This window comes from Euleptes europaea, chromosome 1, assembly GCF_029931775.1.
Source record: "Euleptes europaea isolate rEulEur1 chromosome 1, rEulEur1.hap1, whole genome shotgun sequence".
In the NCBI taxonomy this organism is placed as follows: domain Eukaryota; kingdom Metazoa; phylum Chordata; class Lepidosauria; order Squamata; family Sphaerodactylidae; genus Euleptes; species Euleptes europaea.
Window position 1 is genome coordinate 145080188 of NC_079312.1, and position 15813 is coordinate 145096000.

Here is a 15813-nt window from a genome sequence, read left to right on the forward strand (position 1 = left end):
GTGTGTGTGTGTGTGTGTGTGTGTGTGTGTGGTGGGGGTGTTAGACATGGCAGGACGAGGCTCTTGGACATCCCAAATAAAAAAAACATTCTCGCAGCCTGTTAAAACTGTTGAGCCACACCAGTGCCATTACAAGAGGAGCCAGAATTGTGTGGGGAAACTCAGTAGCCTATATGTGCAGCAAAATGGTGTGGCAGAGTGGATTGCATCACTTCACACCACTGATAGGGGTCACATTTTTGAACACAGTACCAGGTAGGGGTGTGCATTTGGATGTTTCTGGTCTGAATATATATCCAAAAATATATTGTGGTATCCAGGTGATATTTAGGATTTTTCATGAAATAGGTCCTGAAAATTCCAGGAATATTTGGGAATATACAGGAATATTGAGGGCAAGCATTTTAAGGCTCCTGGGACTGTTTTTCTTCAATTTTACAGTGTCAGAGTCTTGCCAGGTTTGGGTTGAATTCTCTAGTTTGACATTGGTTCTGGAGAGCATGCCACATCAGCCCATCTTTTGCACTACATTGGCCTGGGATTCTGCTGGGATTCTCTGGTTTGACATGGGTTCTGTTGGGCTTGTAACAGTGTCCATTGGTTAAGCTGGCTTGATTTATATTATCTTGTTTGAGATTGGTTGTGTTTAGGGCTTTGACATTGGCTCACGGTTCTGCTGGGACCCTCTGGTTCTTCTTGCGTTTGGAGGGTTTTGGCCAGGGGTTGTTCGTGTGCGTTTGGCTACTGGCTTCTTTACCCTGGAGAAAGCATGGAATTCCCTCCCCCAATAGGAAACAATAGAGGCAAGTGAAATGACTGGGGGTTACCTAGTTCAGGGGCCCATAGAATTGGACCCCTTGATCCAATCTACTGAAAGTCAAGAGGTCTTTAGTGGTCAGGTAGCACCAGGATTCCTACCATTTTTAGGGTAATTTGCTTGGGAAAGACATCCTAGCCTCCGGGAAAGAGTTCCCCATAGGAAATAATGAACCTGAATAAACTCTGAATTCCAAAACAACCCAAATCTGAATACCAAAATGGTATTGGGACCCCCAAATAACCTCAAATACTGGTATTTACACCCTTCTTAAAATCCAAATAAAGAAATACTTTTTTTTCCCAGGTGCATATCTCTACTGCCAGGCAGAAACCTCCCCTTAAATAGAAAATTAGCACAAGTAGAGAGTTAGGGAGGAGGCTAGCAGGTTAGGCATTCTCCTTGCTAGAGTCCTAGCCACCAGGGGAGAGGCAAGTCCCAGCAACCACAGGGTCTCACAGCAGGGGATCTCAGGTCACCGTCCAAGGTCCAATAACACTGTTCAAAGGCAAAGTCAGAAGGCAGTCTAAGTTCCAGAGTCAGGGTCCAAAAGCAGTCTAAGGATCACGGTTCCAGAAACTAAGCAAGTCAGGCAACTAGTGGACAAGCATAGTTACATAGTTACAAGCACCATAGTTACAAGCAACTTGGTGCCACTCTGGCTGGGGCCTCACTGCAGCCTTATATAGGGCATTTCCCTACAGGTGAGGCTGGTCCCACATTAAGCGCCTCTCCAAGCTGAGTCAGCTCCTTAATCATGAAGAGTAGCAGAGCCCAAATCCTGTGACAACGTTGGTTTCTCCTGGCTATTACTTGGGCCACAAACTACACACTCCTGTGCCTGGTCCAAGACTCAGCCTTTTGCCCTCTCTGCGCCTTAGGCCCTTTGGGAGACCGTAGTGGGTCTAGCAGTGGGGGGAGGGGGCGTCCAGCAGTGGGGGGGTCCATGCTGGAACCTGCTGGCTTAGGGTCCCTTTGGGGCGGCCCTGAGACACAGGGTTCATAGGAAGGGTCTGCCAAGTCAGGGCTTGGGGACAGGTTGTCCTCCTTCTCCTTTGATAAGGACTCATCTTCCCATGCTAAGCCAGGTTGGTCCATGACAGCCAGCCGTCTTCTTGCAGGAATATTTTTTTAATGGGTGGAACATTGTCAAATGGCATCCCAGCAGCAGTGTGAAGTGGAATTGTCTATTCTACCACTTCAGGATTCTACCACCACCTTCTGCATCTTGTTCAGCTGGCTATTTATGCTAAATGGTTGGTTGGGTTAAAGGATATTCTGTTGGCTTTATGCGCAGGTAGGTGATCTTGTTGTCTGTAGAAGTTGAGTTAATATTGTTTTAGTTTTTTTAAAAAAAATATTCTTGCTCAGCTGTTCTACTGATGTTAAATATTTCTACTTTGCTTTTATACGACGATATGTATCTACATCACTATCAAAGCCACTGCACAGTATAATCTCGAAGTCTCAGGAACCAAGAATGCCGAGGTGCTGGTTATGAAGGAAAAGTTGTTCTGGTTCATACTCATGGTCCTTTGAAGAAGAGCGATGAACCAATTTTAAATTATCCGGATGCCTGTTGGACTTGTGATGAATGTGACCGGAGTAATAATCGAGCCATTGCATGTACCTGAAGGGTTTGCAAAAGAATTTGAACTGCACGGCGCTGAATTTTGTTGACACATGGCATAGCCGGGAACTGCGTGTGTCTGTACGGCGTTTCGGACTTGCAGACGCACAGTGTGGCTGGGAGCTGCAGATGCCTGCTGTTTTTCCTTTAACCTTCTCGGAGAACTTGAAACTAAGGAATGAATTAACATCATGCCAGACTGGAACTTGCAAACCAGTATACTCCTAGAGAGAGCTGACAGTGAATTTAACACACAGGACTGTGTGATTATACTGTACAGTGGCTTTGATAGTGATGTATATACATATAGTAGTAGATTGATAGGCTGTAAATAGGATATAAAATAGTATTGTGTAGAATTTATAACTTTATTTATGTGTATTAATGTAACGGAGTACATTGGCTCAGTGTGCTGTTTTTTTGTTTTAGATTTATCACCTTGGATTTTTGGGTGGGGTCGACATTTATTATATCTTTATATTTTATAAGAAGCCCTGAGAGACAGTGTGGTGTAGCACTCACAGTATTTGACTAGGAGGAAGGGGGACATTCAAGTTTAAATCCACAGTCACATTCAGTTGTCTGAATGCCTTTGGGTCACTGTTTCTCAGCCTAACTTATCTCATAAGGTTGTTGTGAAGATTAGGGGAGATGACCATGTTCTGTGCTCTTTGCAGGAAGGGTGGGGCAATAATATTGTCAGTATCGCTGCAACATACATGCAGTCTGGAGAGAAGATACCTGAACTGTGCATGACAAATGGGTACTAAAACAGGCAGCACTGAATGGCTTTAGTTATGTGTGCGCACTTGGCATGCACACGATTTGCAAGCTGGAGGATGAGTTCTACTTCACTGGGGCTGCAAGACAAAGGGCTCGTACAAATACTTGCCTTTCTAGCTGGCTTTCTAGCCTCCCTCTGCCCATGAATGTTTGTTGAGTCCCCATTTCTCCTCATCAGGGCTCAGAGTCGGGCTCAGATCATCCCCACCGGGCAGCCAAACGCAAGAAACGGAACCATTCTGAATCAGCTGGTTCAGGAGCATCTTCTTCACCTGATTCAGGTAAGAGTGAAGTTAAATAACAGGAAGCAGAGAGTAGGAATAAATGACTAGTTTTTGCAGTGGAGAGTAATGAACAGTGGTGTTCCACAAAGACTGGTATTGGGACTTATGCTCTTTCATAAATGATTTGGAATTAAGGGTGAGCAGTACATTAAGGGTGAGCAGTGGAATTAAGGGTGAACACACACCTTAACGTGGTGAGGAGGTTTGTGTGTATCAGCGAAGCTGAGAGCAAAACCATCGGGTCTAGACTCCGTCAAGAGTCACTCAAGGCGGAATGGTCACAGCTGAGACCAGATCAACGGCCACATCAGCAGAAGGGAACAGACAGTTCCAGTGGTGATGGGGGCAAAGGAATCCTTGAAGGGTAGCTACTGGGTGGAAGCAGTAGTGGAAGGTGACACTGGCGGAGGATCTTTTGTAGACAACGGCAATGCCACTACAGCTAACCCAGAAGTAAATCACTTCTGACCAACCCTTACCTTGAAAACCCTATGATGAGACAATCCAAAATGAAAAAAAAGTTATGGTGCTAGAAGATGGTACCCCCAGGTCAGATGGCACTCAATCACCTGCTGGGCAAGAGCAGAGGACAAATACAAGTAGCACTATTCTTAATTATACAACTGGACTAAACCCGAAAGGACATTCAGGGAAAGCTTGAAATTGTAAAATGAGAAATGAAACATAGAGAATCATAGAATCATAGAGTTGGAAGGGACCACCAGGGTTATCTAGTCCAACCCCCTGCACAATGCAGGAAATTCCAAACTACCACCCCCCCCCCACACCTCCAGTGACCCTTGCTCCATGCCCAGAAGATGGCCATCTCATGATCTGCCTAAGGTCATAGAATCAGCATTGCTGACATAGCCTCTTCTTAAAAACCTCCAGGGACGCTTACCACCTCCCGAGGAAGCCTGTTCCACTGAGGAACTGCTCTAACCGTTAGAAAATTCTTCCTAATGTCTGGACATTTAAACATTTCAATCCTAGGAGAGAATGTACTAAAGTGGACTAGATTAGGACATTTTCAGTCAGAAAATTACGAAGTGTTTTGCTCAGGGAATAACGAAACCAGAAGAAATGGAGTTGCACAGGACAGCACAGGCAGTCAGGGGATATAGTGCAAAATTTGACCGAATAATATCAATCAGACTTCAGGAAAACCTATCAACATAACCATCACTGAAGTTTATGCCACAGCTACAGATGCTGATGAGGAAGAAATTGAAAGCTTTTGTGCCAGTGTCCAAGAAGAAATTGATCACACACCTAAACAAGATGAATTGATAATCATAAGTGATTGGAACGCAAAAGTAGGAAACAAAGCAGAATAAAATATTGTTGGCAGATTTGGGCTAAGAGCACAAATTGAAGCAGGAGGGTGACCCATAGAATTCTGTGAACACAACCATCTGTTCATTGTGAACATGTTTGAGGCAACCAGACAATTGTACATGTGGACATCACCAGATGGCCAATATAGAAATCAAATAGATTACGTAATAGGAAGCGGAAGATGGAGAATCTCTGTTCTCTCTGCTAAAACAAGACCAGGAGCCAACTGTGGTACAGACCATGAATTGCTACTATCGAAAATTAGAATAAAGCTGAAGAAAAACACTAAAGCATTCATAGTGCCAAAATACAATCTAAGCAACATTCCTAAAGAGTTTGAAGACCATGTAAAGAACAGATTGGAATTACTAAATTCAAATTCGAGCTGCGGGGTGGGGAGGAAGTGAGTGTTTGCATAATCGGGAACCAATTTAGCTGCACTTGCATGGGCTCCATTTAAATACATTACAGCTCAAAAACAGTTGCAAAGAAAATGCAGAATGGATTTTCCGTTAAGGTCACTTGGCCCGGATAGACTACTCTGGCACTGGATTGACAGCCCCCAGAGTGGAATAATGGTTCCAGGAAAAAACAGAGTTTAACTTACCTGTAACTGTTGTTCATCTGGTGGATCTTCTATGCAGGCACACATTGGGGACTGCGCAGGCCAGCCACGGATAAGATTTGTCAGCTTCTAGCAAAATCTGAAGAAAGTGCTCCCCCTCCCCTTGGGGCATGCAATCTTCCCGCCCATCGGTCACATGACCCAAGGGGGAGGGAGAACTCTTCCCTCCAGTTCTCCAACCTGCCGCCACGGAACCAACCACTGTAGTAGCAGAGAGGTCCCACAGCGGGGAAGGAGGGAGGGATGCGTGCCTGCATAGAAGATCCACCAGATGAACAACAGTTACAGGTTAAGTGAAACTCTGTTTTTCATCTGCGTGGCTTCTATGCAGTCCCACATTGGGAGAGTAGCAAGCTCGCTTACCAGGATGGTGGGTGTGGGACAGTCACCGAAATAAAGATTGCAGTACTGCACGTCCCATGGCTGCATCTCTTGCTGAATCCACATCCACGGCGTAGTGTTTCATAAACGTGGAAGGCGTGGACCAGGTAGCAGCCATACAGATGTCACGGAGATCCACCTTTGAGGAGAAGGCAATGGAAGCCGCATACGCTCTGGTAGAATGTGCCTTAATCATAGGAGGGCACTCCTGGTGAGCAAGATCATAGGCCAATTTGATGGTTGACGTGATCCACCTCGAGAGAGTCTGAGGAGAAGCACGATGACCCTTAAGGTGTCCCCCGAAGAAAACAAAGAGATTATCGTCCTTACGGAAGTTCTGAGACCTCTTAATGTAAAAAAGGAGGGCTCTTCGAACGTCGAGGGAGTGTAATGCCCTATCAGCATCGGAGGAAGGGTGAGGGAAAAAAACAGGGAGGACAATGTCCTGGGTGAGGTGAAAGGATGATACAACCTTGGATAAAAAGGAGAGCTTCGGTTTCAATACCACCCTATCGGAGTGGAACTTAGTATAAGGTGGGGAATGGGACAGGTCGCTTACCCTTCTTGCCGATGTAATCGTGACCAAAAAGGCCGCCTTGAATGAGAGCAGGGCCAGCTCACAGGTGGCAAGCGGCTCAAACGGAGGTCTCATGAGCTGTGATAGAACTAGGAAGAGACTCCACTGCGGAATGGGCGGAGTGACAGGAGGGTATAAATTAATGAGACCTTTCAAAAGGGGATAAGAAAAAACTGAAAAGGAGTCGATATCCTGGTGAAAAGCCGAAATTGCGGCTAAATAAACTTTAATGGAAGAATTAGATAAACCATCATCTTTTAGGGAGAGCAAATAATCAAACACATTAGAAAGTGGGCACGTAAGTGGCGAAACATCTTTAACCTTTGCCCAATTAGAGAAATGCCTCCATTTAGCATCATATGACCGCCGTGTAGACTACTTCAATGAATGCAGTAGGACCTTGGCTACTCTATCCGACCACTGTCCTTGGACAGACGGAATCTTTAGACTTAACATCAGGATGGTGAGACGGCGTGTGTCGACGTCGACAGGAATCTCTGGAATGCGAATGGGAGCGGGAGCAATGGCGACGACGGTGGTCGACTGAGGAACCCGAGTACTCCAATGGCGTAGGATAGCGGCGTCGAGAAGACTCTCGGCATCGACGGGAAAGAGACCGGCTCCTGGAGGAGTAACGGCATCTTTGAGCAACTGGACTACATGAGTGAAATGAACGGCTATGTTCAGTGGATGACTGTTTGGACGGAGATCTGGAACGACGGTGAGACTGGGTGCGTTGAGAAGTGGATCGGCATCGAAGGTGAACAGATCGGCTCCGACGGTGAGATCGGCTCGTACGAGCGGAATGACTCCGGTGGGAAGAACGGCTCCGACGCGATGATCGGCTCCGACGAGAAGACGATTGGCGCCTATGGGAGACGGATCGACTCCGATGAGCGGATCTCCGACGAGAGTGCAATCGGCGTCGAGGAGAAGATGACTAGCTCCAACGGGTAGGACGACGACGGCGTGAAGTAGATCGATGCCTACCAGAACGAGACGAAGCCAGGCTTCGAGAGCGGCGCCAAGAAGTCGATTGACGCCGAGGCCGCTGGCCAGGTTCAAGATGAGATGAACCTTTCTGAGACTCCATTTGGGACTTAACTACCAACTGTTGAGGGTCCTGTTGGGTGCTGATAGGAGGTGGTGTCTGAACGGCGCCGTCCCGAAGCACTGCAGGTTCTGCCGCAGGCCCCTTATCATCAAGCTTTGGGGACTTGGCAGGCACCGGAGGCACGTCCTTGTAAAGATGAAGGAGGTGCTGCTTAAACTCAGCAGTTTCTTCCTGGGCCCTGCTCGGACACAGAACCGAGGGGGTAGCCAGGGAATGGGGAGGCGAATCCTCAATAGAAATCGGCTGCATCGCAGCTACATCGGAGGCAAGCAACACCAATGGATGAGGCGACTTGGCTTGAGATCGGCATCGAGGGGATGCCGATGCCGATCGGCGTCGATGAGTCTTCGGTGAACGTGAAGGAGATCGGCGCCGAGGCGATCTGGAGCGGGACGCATGGCGAGAAGAAGCGCGGCCGTGGCCATCTTGTGGGCCCGAAGCAGGAAACTTTGCCAGCCGAATAATAACCGACGAGGGCTTCTTAGCTGGACCACCCCGCTTGGATTTCTTTGTTGCAGGCCCCTTTTCAAGTTGGGGCTTACCGGTCGAAGGACCAGGTTCAGCAGACTGACCTCTTGGACGAAGAGACTCCTTGTAGAGATGAGAAAGAAGGCGAGTCGAGCGAACTCTCAGGGACTTGTTGGAGAGTTTAGAACAACTTTTACAAGTTGCAGAAATGTGGCCTTCTCCCAAACACAGGAGGCAGTCGTTGTGAGGATCAGTCTTCGCCATTTTTGTTCCACAAGAGGAACATTTTTTGAAAAGTGGAGCCTTCTTGGACTCCATAGCTAGAGAAGAAAGCTAACACGTTCTCTCTCCGTGGCGGCAGAAAGAGAACTGGAGGGAAGAGTGCTCCCTCCCCCTTGGGTCATGTGACCGATGGGCGGGAAGATTGCATGCCCCAAGGGGAGGGGGAGCACTCTCTTCAGATTTTGCTAGAAGCTGACAATTCTTATCCGTGGCTGGCCTGCGCCTGCGCAGTCCCCAACGTGTGCCTGCATAGAAGCCACGCAGATGAACAGAATCTGTGCTCTGGGACTAGAATGACAGCCCCCCCAGAGTGAAATGACACCCTCTGGGAGTAGCAGAAGTGTTCCGGGACTGGAATGTCAGCCCTAGAGTGGAATGACGGCACTCAGTGGAACCCATGCAAGTCAATTGGCAATCCTAACTCCCATGACCTTCAATGGGCCTTCCATCCTCTCCCATTGTTTCCAGTGGGCAATCCTGTCATTCCTTTTAGTACATCTCTTTGCAAAGCTGCGTTTTCAAGGGGCAGAAGAAGAGTTGTTTTTTATATGCCGACTTTCTCTACCACTTGAGGGAGACCCAAACCTGCTTACAGTCACTTTCCCTTCCCCTCCCCACAACACAGACACCCTGAGAGAGTGTGACTTGCCCAAGGTCACCCAGCTCATGTGGAGGAGTGGGGAATCAAACCCGGTTCTCCAGATCAGACTCCACCACTCCAAACCACCAGGGACTCAGGGCAGGGACTCAGATGCTCTGGATTTGTGCTGGTGATTCTGCAGCATAAAAACTTACCCCTGATTCTCCAGGACTTTCTTCAAGTCAAACAACCACTATGCATAGGATTTTGAGAATTCAGATTAGAAAAGCGTGGGTCAAGGGAGCATCGAATCCAGGGTAAAATTCCCATGCATAAAGTCATGTTCCTGTGCCATGGGCATATGTGCCCCCCACACTTCCCACAGTGAACACAGATGCAAAGAATTAATTGAGTTTCTCTGCCCTCTCCCCAGCTTCCTTTAGAAATCTTTTTATTTCTTGGTTGTCCAAAGGCTCAGCTGCTTCTCTGGATGGTTTCCTGCTCCGGATATATTGAAAGAAATGTTCATTGTTTGTATTGATGCTTTTAGCAATCCGCTCCTCAAATTCTCTTTTTGCATTCCTCATACGTTTCTTTTGTTAGAGCATGTGGCTCCCTTCTGTTCACTTCTGTGGGGCAGACCTTCCACTTTTAAAAGAAGCCTTTTGGCTTTTTACAGCTTCCTTGACTTGTGTTGTTAACCATGCAGGCATGCTTTTAGATGTGGCAGTACCTTTCCTAACCTGGGGAATACATTCTGTTTGGGCTTCAACTTGTGTGGTTTTAAATAGCCTCCAAGCATCCTCTTGAGATTTGACTCTCTTGTGTTCCCCTTTCAGCTTCCTTTTAAGTATTCCTCTCATTTTTGTAAAGTTCCCTCTTTTGAAATCAGTGTTACTATAATGTTAGGTGATGAACCGTGGAACAAAAAATCTTAGCTTTAAATATATGCTGAAGGAGTCTGAACTAGCTTTCCTTTGTGGGGAACTCCCTTAGACCAAGGATTGCCAAAGGTTCCCTGGAAAACAACTGGTAACCCGCTACCATCACTCAGGACTTCCTGAGAACATCTAGACTGACCCACAGCGCAGTGCTAGAGCAATAACTAAGTGACAGGATAGAAACCATAGAAAATACCTTATAACCAACTGAGTAGCATCTAGCATGTGGGGAAAAATTAAGAGAAATATCCCAGGGAAATAAGTTGTACTAAGTGAAGCCCCAAAAATATCTTTACAAAAAAAGACATATTATAAAAGAGAGGGGGAAAGGGTAGTTGGATTCAAAAAGTGGTGGGGAAAAAGGGCCAAAAAAACTACAGGGAAGGGACACAATGACAGCAGCACAAAGATGTTCAGAAGAAGAAGAAGAGTTGGTTTTTATATGCCGACTTTCTCTACCACTTAAGGGAGAATCAAACCAGTTTACAATCACCTTCCCTTCCCCTCCCCACAACACAGACACCCTGTGAGGTGGGTGGGGCTGAGAGAGTTCTAACAGAGCTGTAACTTGCCCAAGGTCACCCAGCTGGCTTTGTGAGCAGGAGTGGGGAAACATATCAAATTCACCAGATTAGCCTCCTCCGCTCATGTGGAGGAGCGGGGAATCAAACCCGGTTCTCCAGATCCAACTTCACTGCTCCAAGCCACTGTTCTTAACCACTACACCACGCTGCAGCAATACAGTTGAAGTAACTAAGCGAAACGTGCATTACCTACTGTAGCAGGTTCCTCAGAGCATATACAGAACTCCTTGCAGTAACAAGAAGCTGAAGGGGTCATTAAACCCCTATTAAACTTCCTGTGGACTCACTTTTTACTGAAGCCTGAAAACTGAAGAGAAGGGAAAATCCCAAATGTCCAGATATTTATGGTAAATGGGATTCAACCTAAGCCACCCTCCTGTCTAAGAGTGATAAGCTGTTTTAGTGAATCACATGTAAAGCCCCATCTCTGGTGTCAGAGGCTACTGTTACCAATCAGAGCTGTATAAAGTATAGTCCCTCCTCCATCAAGCATTTGGTAATTGCTCCAAACTTCCATGATAAATAGGTGGTCTGGTCCAAAGCAGATTGCCCTTTGTCCAAAAGGGATTAAGTCTGTCAGGATTGTCCAATGTGGACTGAAAGTAAATGGCTCATTCTAATGTAAACTTCCAGGGGTCCAGGATCCCAGACACTGGGTCACGGCCATGGCACTCGCCAAGCGGGTGGGGCCAGGTGGGTTTTTTCTGCAGCAAGGCTTCTGACTGGCTGTGCAGATTGTTAAAAATGTTGCTTTGATAGAAGCACAAGCTGCCACAGCACAAGGATCTTCCCTGTGTGATTGAAAGCAAGCTACAACAGCCGTTTTGTGGCTATGTCCACCACACTGGGTCAGAATTCCAAAGGTACCCACAGACTCAAAAAGGTTGGGGGTCTCCTGCTCTGGGTGGCACTCTTGAATCTCAGGGAATTTTAGGGTTTCTGTCACATGGAGCAACAGTGAAAAAGGCAAACTATGCTGGGGATTATTAGGAAAGGAGTTAAAAATAAAATGGTCAATATTATAACACCCCTGTATGTATTGTAATACCCCTGCGGTCTCCTTTGGAATTCTGGGTGCAGTTCTGATCACCATATCTCAAAAAGAACATTACAGAACTGGACAAAGTACAGAAGAGAGCAACCAAGATGGTTAAGGGGTTGGAGCACATTTCCTAGGAGGAAAGACTGAAGATTCTGTGACTTTTTAGTTTAGAAAAAAGGCAACTAAGGGAGAACATGATAGAGATATGTAGAATTATGCATGGAGTGGAGGAAGTGGGTTGGAAGAGCTTTACTTCCTCTCCCATAGCATCGACAGTGGGCAATGGGTTCAGGACAGACAAAAGGAAATACTTCTTTATTCAAAGAGTAATTAAATTGTGGGATTCACTGCCAGTGGATGTATGCCACAAGCATAGTTGGCTTTAAAAGGGAATTAGACAGATTTAATGGAGACTGGTCCATCAATGGCTACTTGCCATGGCAACTAATGGGAGCCTCTCTATCCAGAGGCAGTAGACCTCTGTATACCAGTGCTTGGCTGCAACATCAGGGGAAGGCCTTGGCCTCTATACCTTGCTGTTGGTCCTCCAGAGCAATTGGACGGCCACTGTGTGATACAGGACACTGGACTAGATGGACCACTAGTAAGATCCAGCAGGGTTCTTGTTATGTTCTTAGTTGTGGATGGTAAGGAATTCCTCTCCTACTGCTCCACTGCAACTGGCAACATGTGCTTATAGTGGCTAGGATCTCTGTGGCATATGTGAGATCCTTGTATCCTACACACTGAATCCTGGCTGGGTCTCTGTCCTTGTGCCAATTTCCTCTTGAGTGAGGAAGGGCTGCTCCGCACAGAGGTGTGCTGGGCTCTCCAAGATCTTCCCATGCATTCCATCTGGCCCACATCCAGCATCCCACATTCTGTCACCTTCTGTGTCCACAGAGCACAGCACCAGGCGCTCCAAGAGGCAGAAGAAGAAGAGCAAGAAAAAGAGGCATAAATCGGTGAGTCATGGGAGTGGTGAGGCTTAGGGAGTAACTAAGGCTCAAACTAGACATTATGACTTAATGAATTGGATCCTGGCCTGGTTCCCCAGACCCAACTCACATTCCCCCAAGTCGCACAGGAGCAGCAGCGACTGCCTTTTAAAAAGCTGTAGGGATCTGATTCTGCTTGGGACCAGGGCAGTGGGGGAGAAGGGGTTCCTGCCTCTTCCTGCACTATTTTCCCACACCAAAACCAGTCCAAAAGTGATTAAATGTAAGGGTCAATCGGGTCATGTAAGCATAGCTAGCCCTGAGTTTTGTCAGTTATTAGTCCAAGGTAGCAAATTGTGCTTTCATTTTTTAACTTGATGAACCATCAGTCACTTTTAAAAAACCTGCCATGTGGCTTAAAAGCACCCTAGAAAATCTTTTGACCTGAGCTGGATGACCCAGGCAAGCCCAATCTTGCCAGATCTCAGAAGCCAAACAAAGTCAGCCCTGGTTAGTATTTGGATGGGAGACCACCAAGAAATACCAGGGCTGCTATGCAGAGGCAGGCAATGGCAGACTACTTCTGTTCCTCTCTTGCCTTGAAAACCCCTTGCATTCGCAATGAGTCCATTGTGATTTGATGGAACTTTACACAGAAAGTGTTCCAAAAGAGGGCTGAATGGGGAATTGCACTCAAACAGTATTAACGTCTTTTGAAATTCAGTTCATCACATGAGAATCTACTTGGGTTGAGTTGGTCCAATTAGAGGACAAAAAGGATAATGTGACTTTACTGTCTGTTGTGGGAAGTTGATGTTGGAAAGGAATTGTTTGCTCTGCAAGTTGCAGCAGGGGCTTCAGAGGCCACCAGAAAATGCAGGGAGCTGGCTTTGATTGTCAGGGCCCCACTTCTCGTGATGCCTGTGGACAGAAACTTTCCCTACAAAACAGGAGTCCAGTGGCACTGTGGAGAATAACAGAAATTATTCCTTTGTAAGCTTTTGTGAGTCAGAGCTCACTATATCACTAAGGGCACTATATCTTGCCTACTCTTCCCTTCTGGATGTCAATCAGTTCACTTATACCCTGTCACTTCTTTTTATATCTGCTTGGTTGTGGCTTCCTGCACTACATTTCACATTAATCCTGCTATGCCTGTGGGCCAAACTAGATGTGATGGCATCCACAAGTCCAATTCATGGACGACAACGCCATTTTAAAGCCTAAAGAGTTAATATAAAAATGCTGCAAAAGCCCGATCCTGCAGTGCAGCAGGATGAAGTGCTTTTGTCCCGTTTCCCTCCCCCCCTTTCAAGTGCTGAAACAGCCCCTGGGGGAGATGCAGCTGTTTCAGCGCTTGAAAAGGCAAAGGGCAGAACAAGAGTATCTCATCCCGCTATGCTGTGGACCTGATCAGGATGGGGCCCTTGCCGCATTTTTACATAATTTCATTTGCTTTAAATTGGCAGCGGCATCCATGGGTTGGACCTGTGGGTGCTGTCGTGTCCAGTTTGGCCCTCTAAAACAACAGTTGGGGGTGAGCCTTGCCCACTCTGAGTGAACATTACTCTTTTGATCAGATCTTGTTTTAAACCAGCCTCTTTTTGTAACATCTCTCCTCCCCGCCCCTTTTTCTGTTGCATTTGATGAAGGGCAGTCCGATTCATAGAAGCTGTAATTATGATGGAATAAATTCTGTCTGTTAGGTGCCACTGGACTCCTGTTTTATTTTGTTGCTTTGGACTAACATAACTACCCATTTGAAGCTTTTCCTATGGTAGTCTGTCTCCTCTGAGGTTATTTGCCTTGTCTTGGCTATACCACAAGCCATTGGCTCATGAGTTTGAGCCACCTGTAGCCATTGCCGAGCTATTCCTTGACTCACAGTGACACCTCTTGCGTGGTGCTCTGTCATACTCCCCACTTGTGGCACCCTATAGATTGTGGTTTAATCTTCACTGGGTTTCGAAGTAAAATGTTGTGCTTTGGCACATGGAGTTGAATTCCTGTCCAAACCTGTATGATTCTGTGATCAGCAAGGGGTACATTCTACAGTTGGCAAGCAAAGGAACTGATACAGGGGCAGGAATCAGCATCCTAAGCATCTCAGCCCTCTTTCTTTTTAACAGCAAGTTTCTAGACCTCATGATTACAAAAATGTGAGGATCATGTCTTGTGAAATCACAGCAGGGAATAGGGGCAGCAGTTCTTGGGGTTTGGAGTCTTGGGTGTTCTGCATTTTTTTTTTTACCCTTTCCTTTGACTAAAGGTCATGCCTAAATGTTCCCAGAATTAAATGGTTGCTGCTGTCCCTGTCATGACCCCCATCCTGGTCAGGCTCATCTGAAGACCTAACAGTACACTGTGTCTCACTTGCATGGCATGCTAGATCTGCTATTAGAGGAAACATTTGGGTGGAAGCCCTGGCACAGATGCTGACCACAAGTGGGGCAACCACACTACTTGTGTGTGTGCAGAAGGGGGAAGCAGAATAATTGAAACAACCTAAGCCAATTGCAGCTTATTTTGCATAATTGAATGCATATGAGGTGTGTTCAGCTTTTGTTGCAGCAGAATGTTAGTTGTTCTAGCACAGCAAAAAACACACACACACACACATACACACACCTTAACCCTTTCTGAGACTCTCATTTTCCTCGCCTTGCCAGGCTGATGATCACCAAGCCAGCAGGAACCTTAACTGCCCTGTAGCTCCTTCCCAGCCTTTTTTCCCTCTGTGGTTGCCAGCTGCCTCTTTTACAGAACAGCCCAGAAAGTGAAGCTGAGCGCAAGAAAGAGCCCAGCCGCCCTGAGGAGTGGGAGCGGGAGAAGGTCCCTCCACGGCCTGAGGGAAGAGGCCACTCCCCTCCCCGGGGTGCCAGGAGGGAGCGGGTGAGACTGGGCAGGGAACCAAGCCTCTGGGACATGTGGGGAGGGGGACCGAAGGCTTGCAACGGCCTGCAGAAGGGGCATGGATGGGAATGGGAGAAGCCTCATGGAATAAAATGTTCTGGCTGAGCAAAGGCATGGATGTTCCTCACTTGTGCTTTTTCCTTGCAGAGTGGTTGGGATACCTCAGAGAGCGAGGAGCTCAGTGAAGGGGAGTTAGAACGGCGGCGGCGGACTCTTTTGCAGCAACTGGGTGACCAGTAACAGCTGCTGCCTTACTTTGAGGTTTCCTCCCCCTCCCCCATTACATGTGAGGACCCAGTTGGTACCAATTGCTTTCCTTTGGCCTGGATAGCATCCAAGCCAAGTGCGTGCATTGCCCTGACTGGAACCTGCTCAATCAGGCCGCAGCCCTGCGTGGTAACTGTTTACTTACTTCTGAGGCAGGACTGTCACCCTGCTCTTGGGAGGGACAATCTCCATCAACTCGCTCTGTCTGCAGAGAGCACAGAGAGGGATTTTGGACAGACTTTTTGGACC

At 47.1% G+C, this 15813-nt stretch overlaps 1 protein-coding gene across 1 annotated transcript in view; it reads left to right on the plus strand.

Annotated features, from left to right (window-relative positions):
* PRPF40B (pre-mRNA processing factor 40 homolog B) overlaps nucleotides 1–15813 on the plus strand; it is a 50708-nt gene extending 34895 nt beyond the window's left edge. The window contains exons 22-25 of the mRNA XM_056860914.1: nucleotides 3409–3511; nucleotides 12350–12411; nucleotides 15148–15276; nucleotides 15445–15813. Coding sequence (XP_056716892.1) covers nucleotides 3409–3511; nucleotides 12350–12411; nucleotides 15148–15276; nucleotides 15445–15537 — 387 coding nt within the window. The 3' untranslated portion in view covers nucleotides 15538–15813. The remainder of the gene's footprint in view (nucleotides 1–3408; nucleotides 3512–12349; nucleotides 12412–15147; nucleotides 15277–15444) is intronic.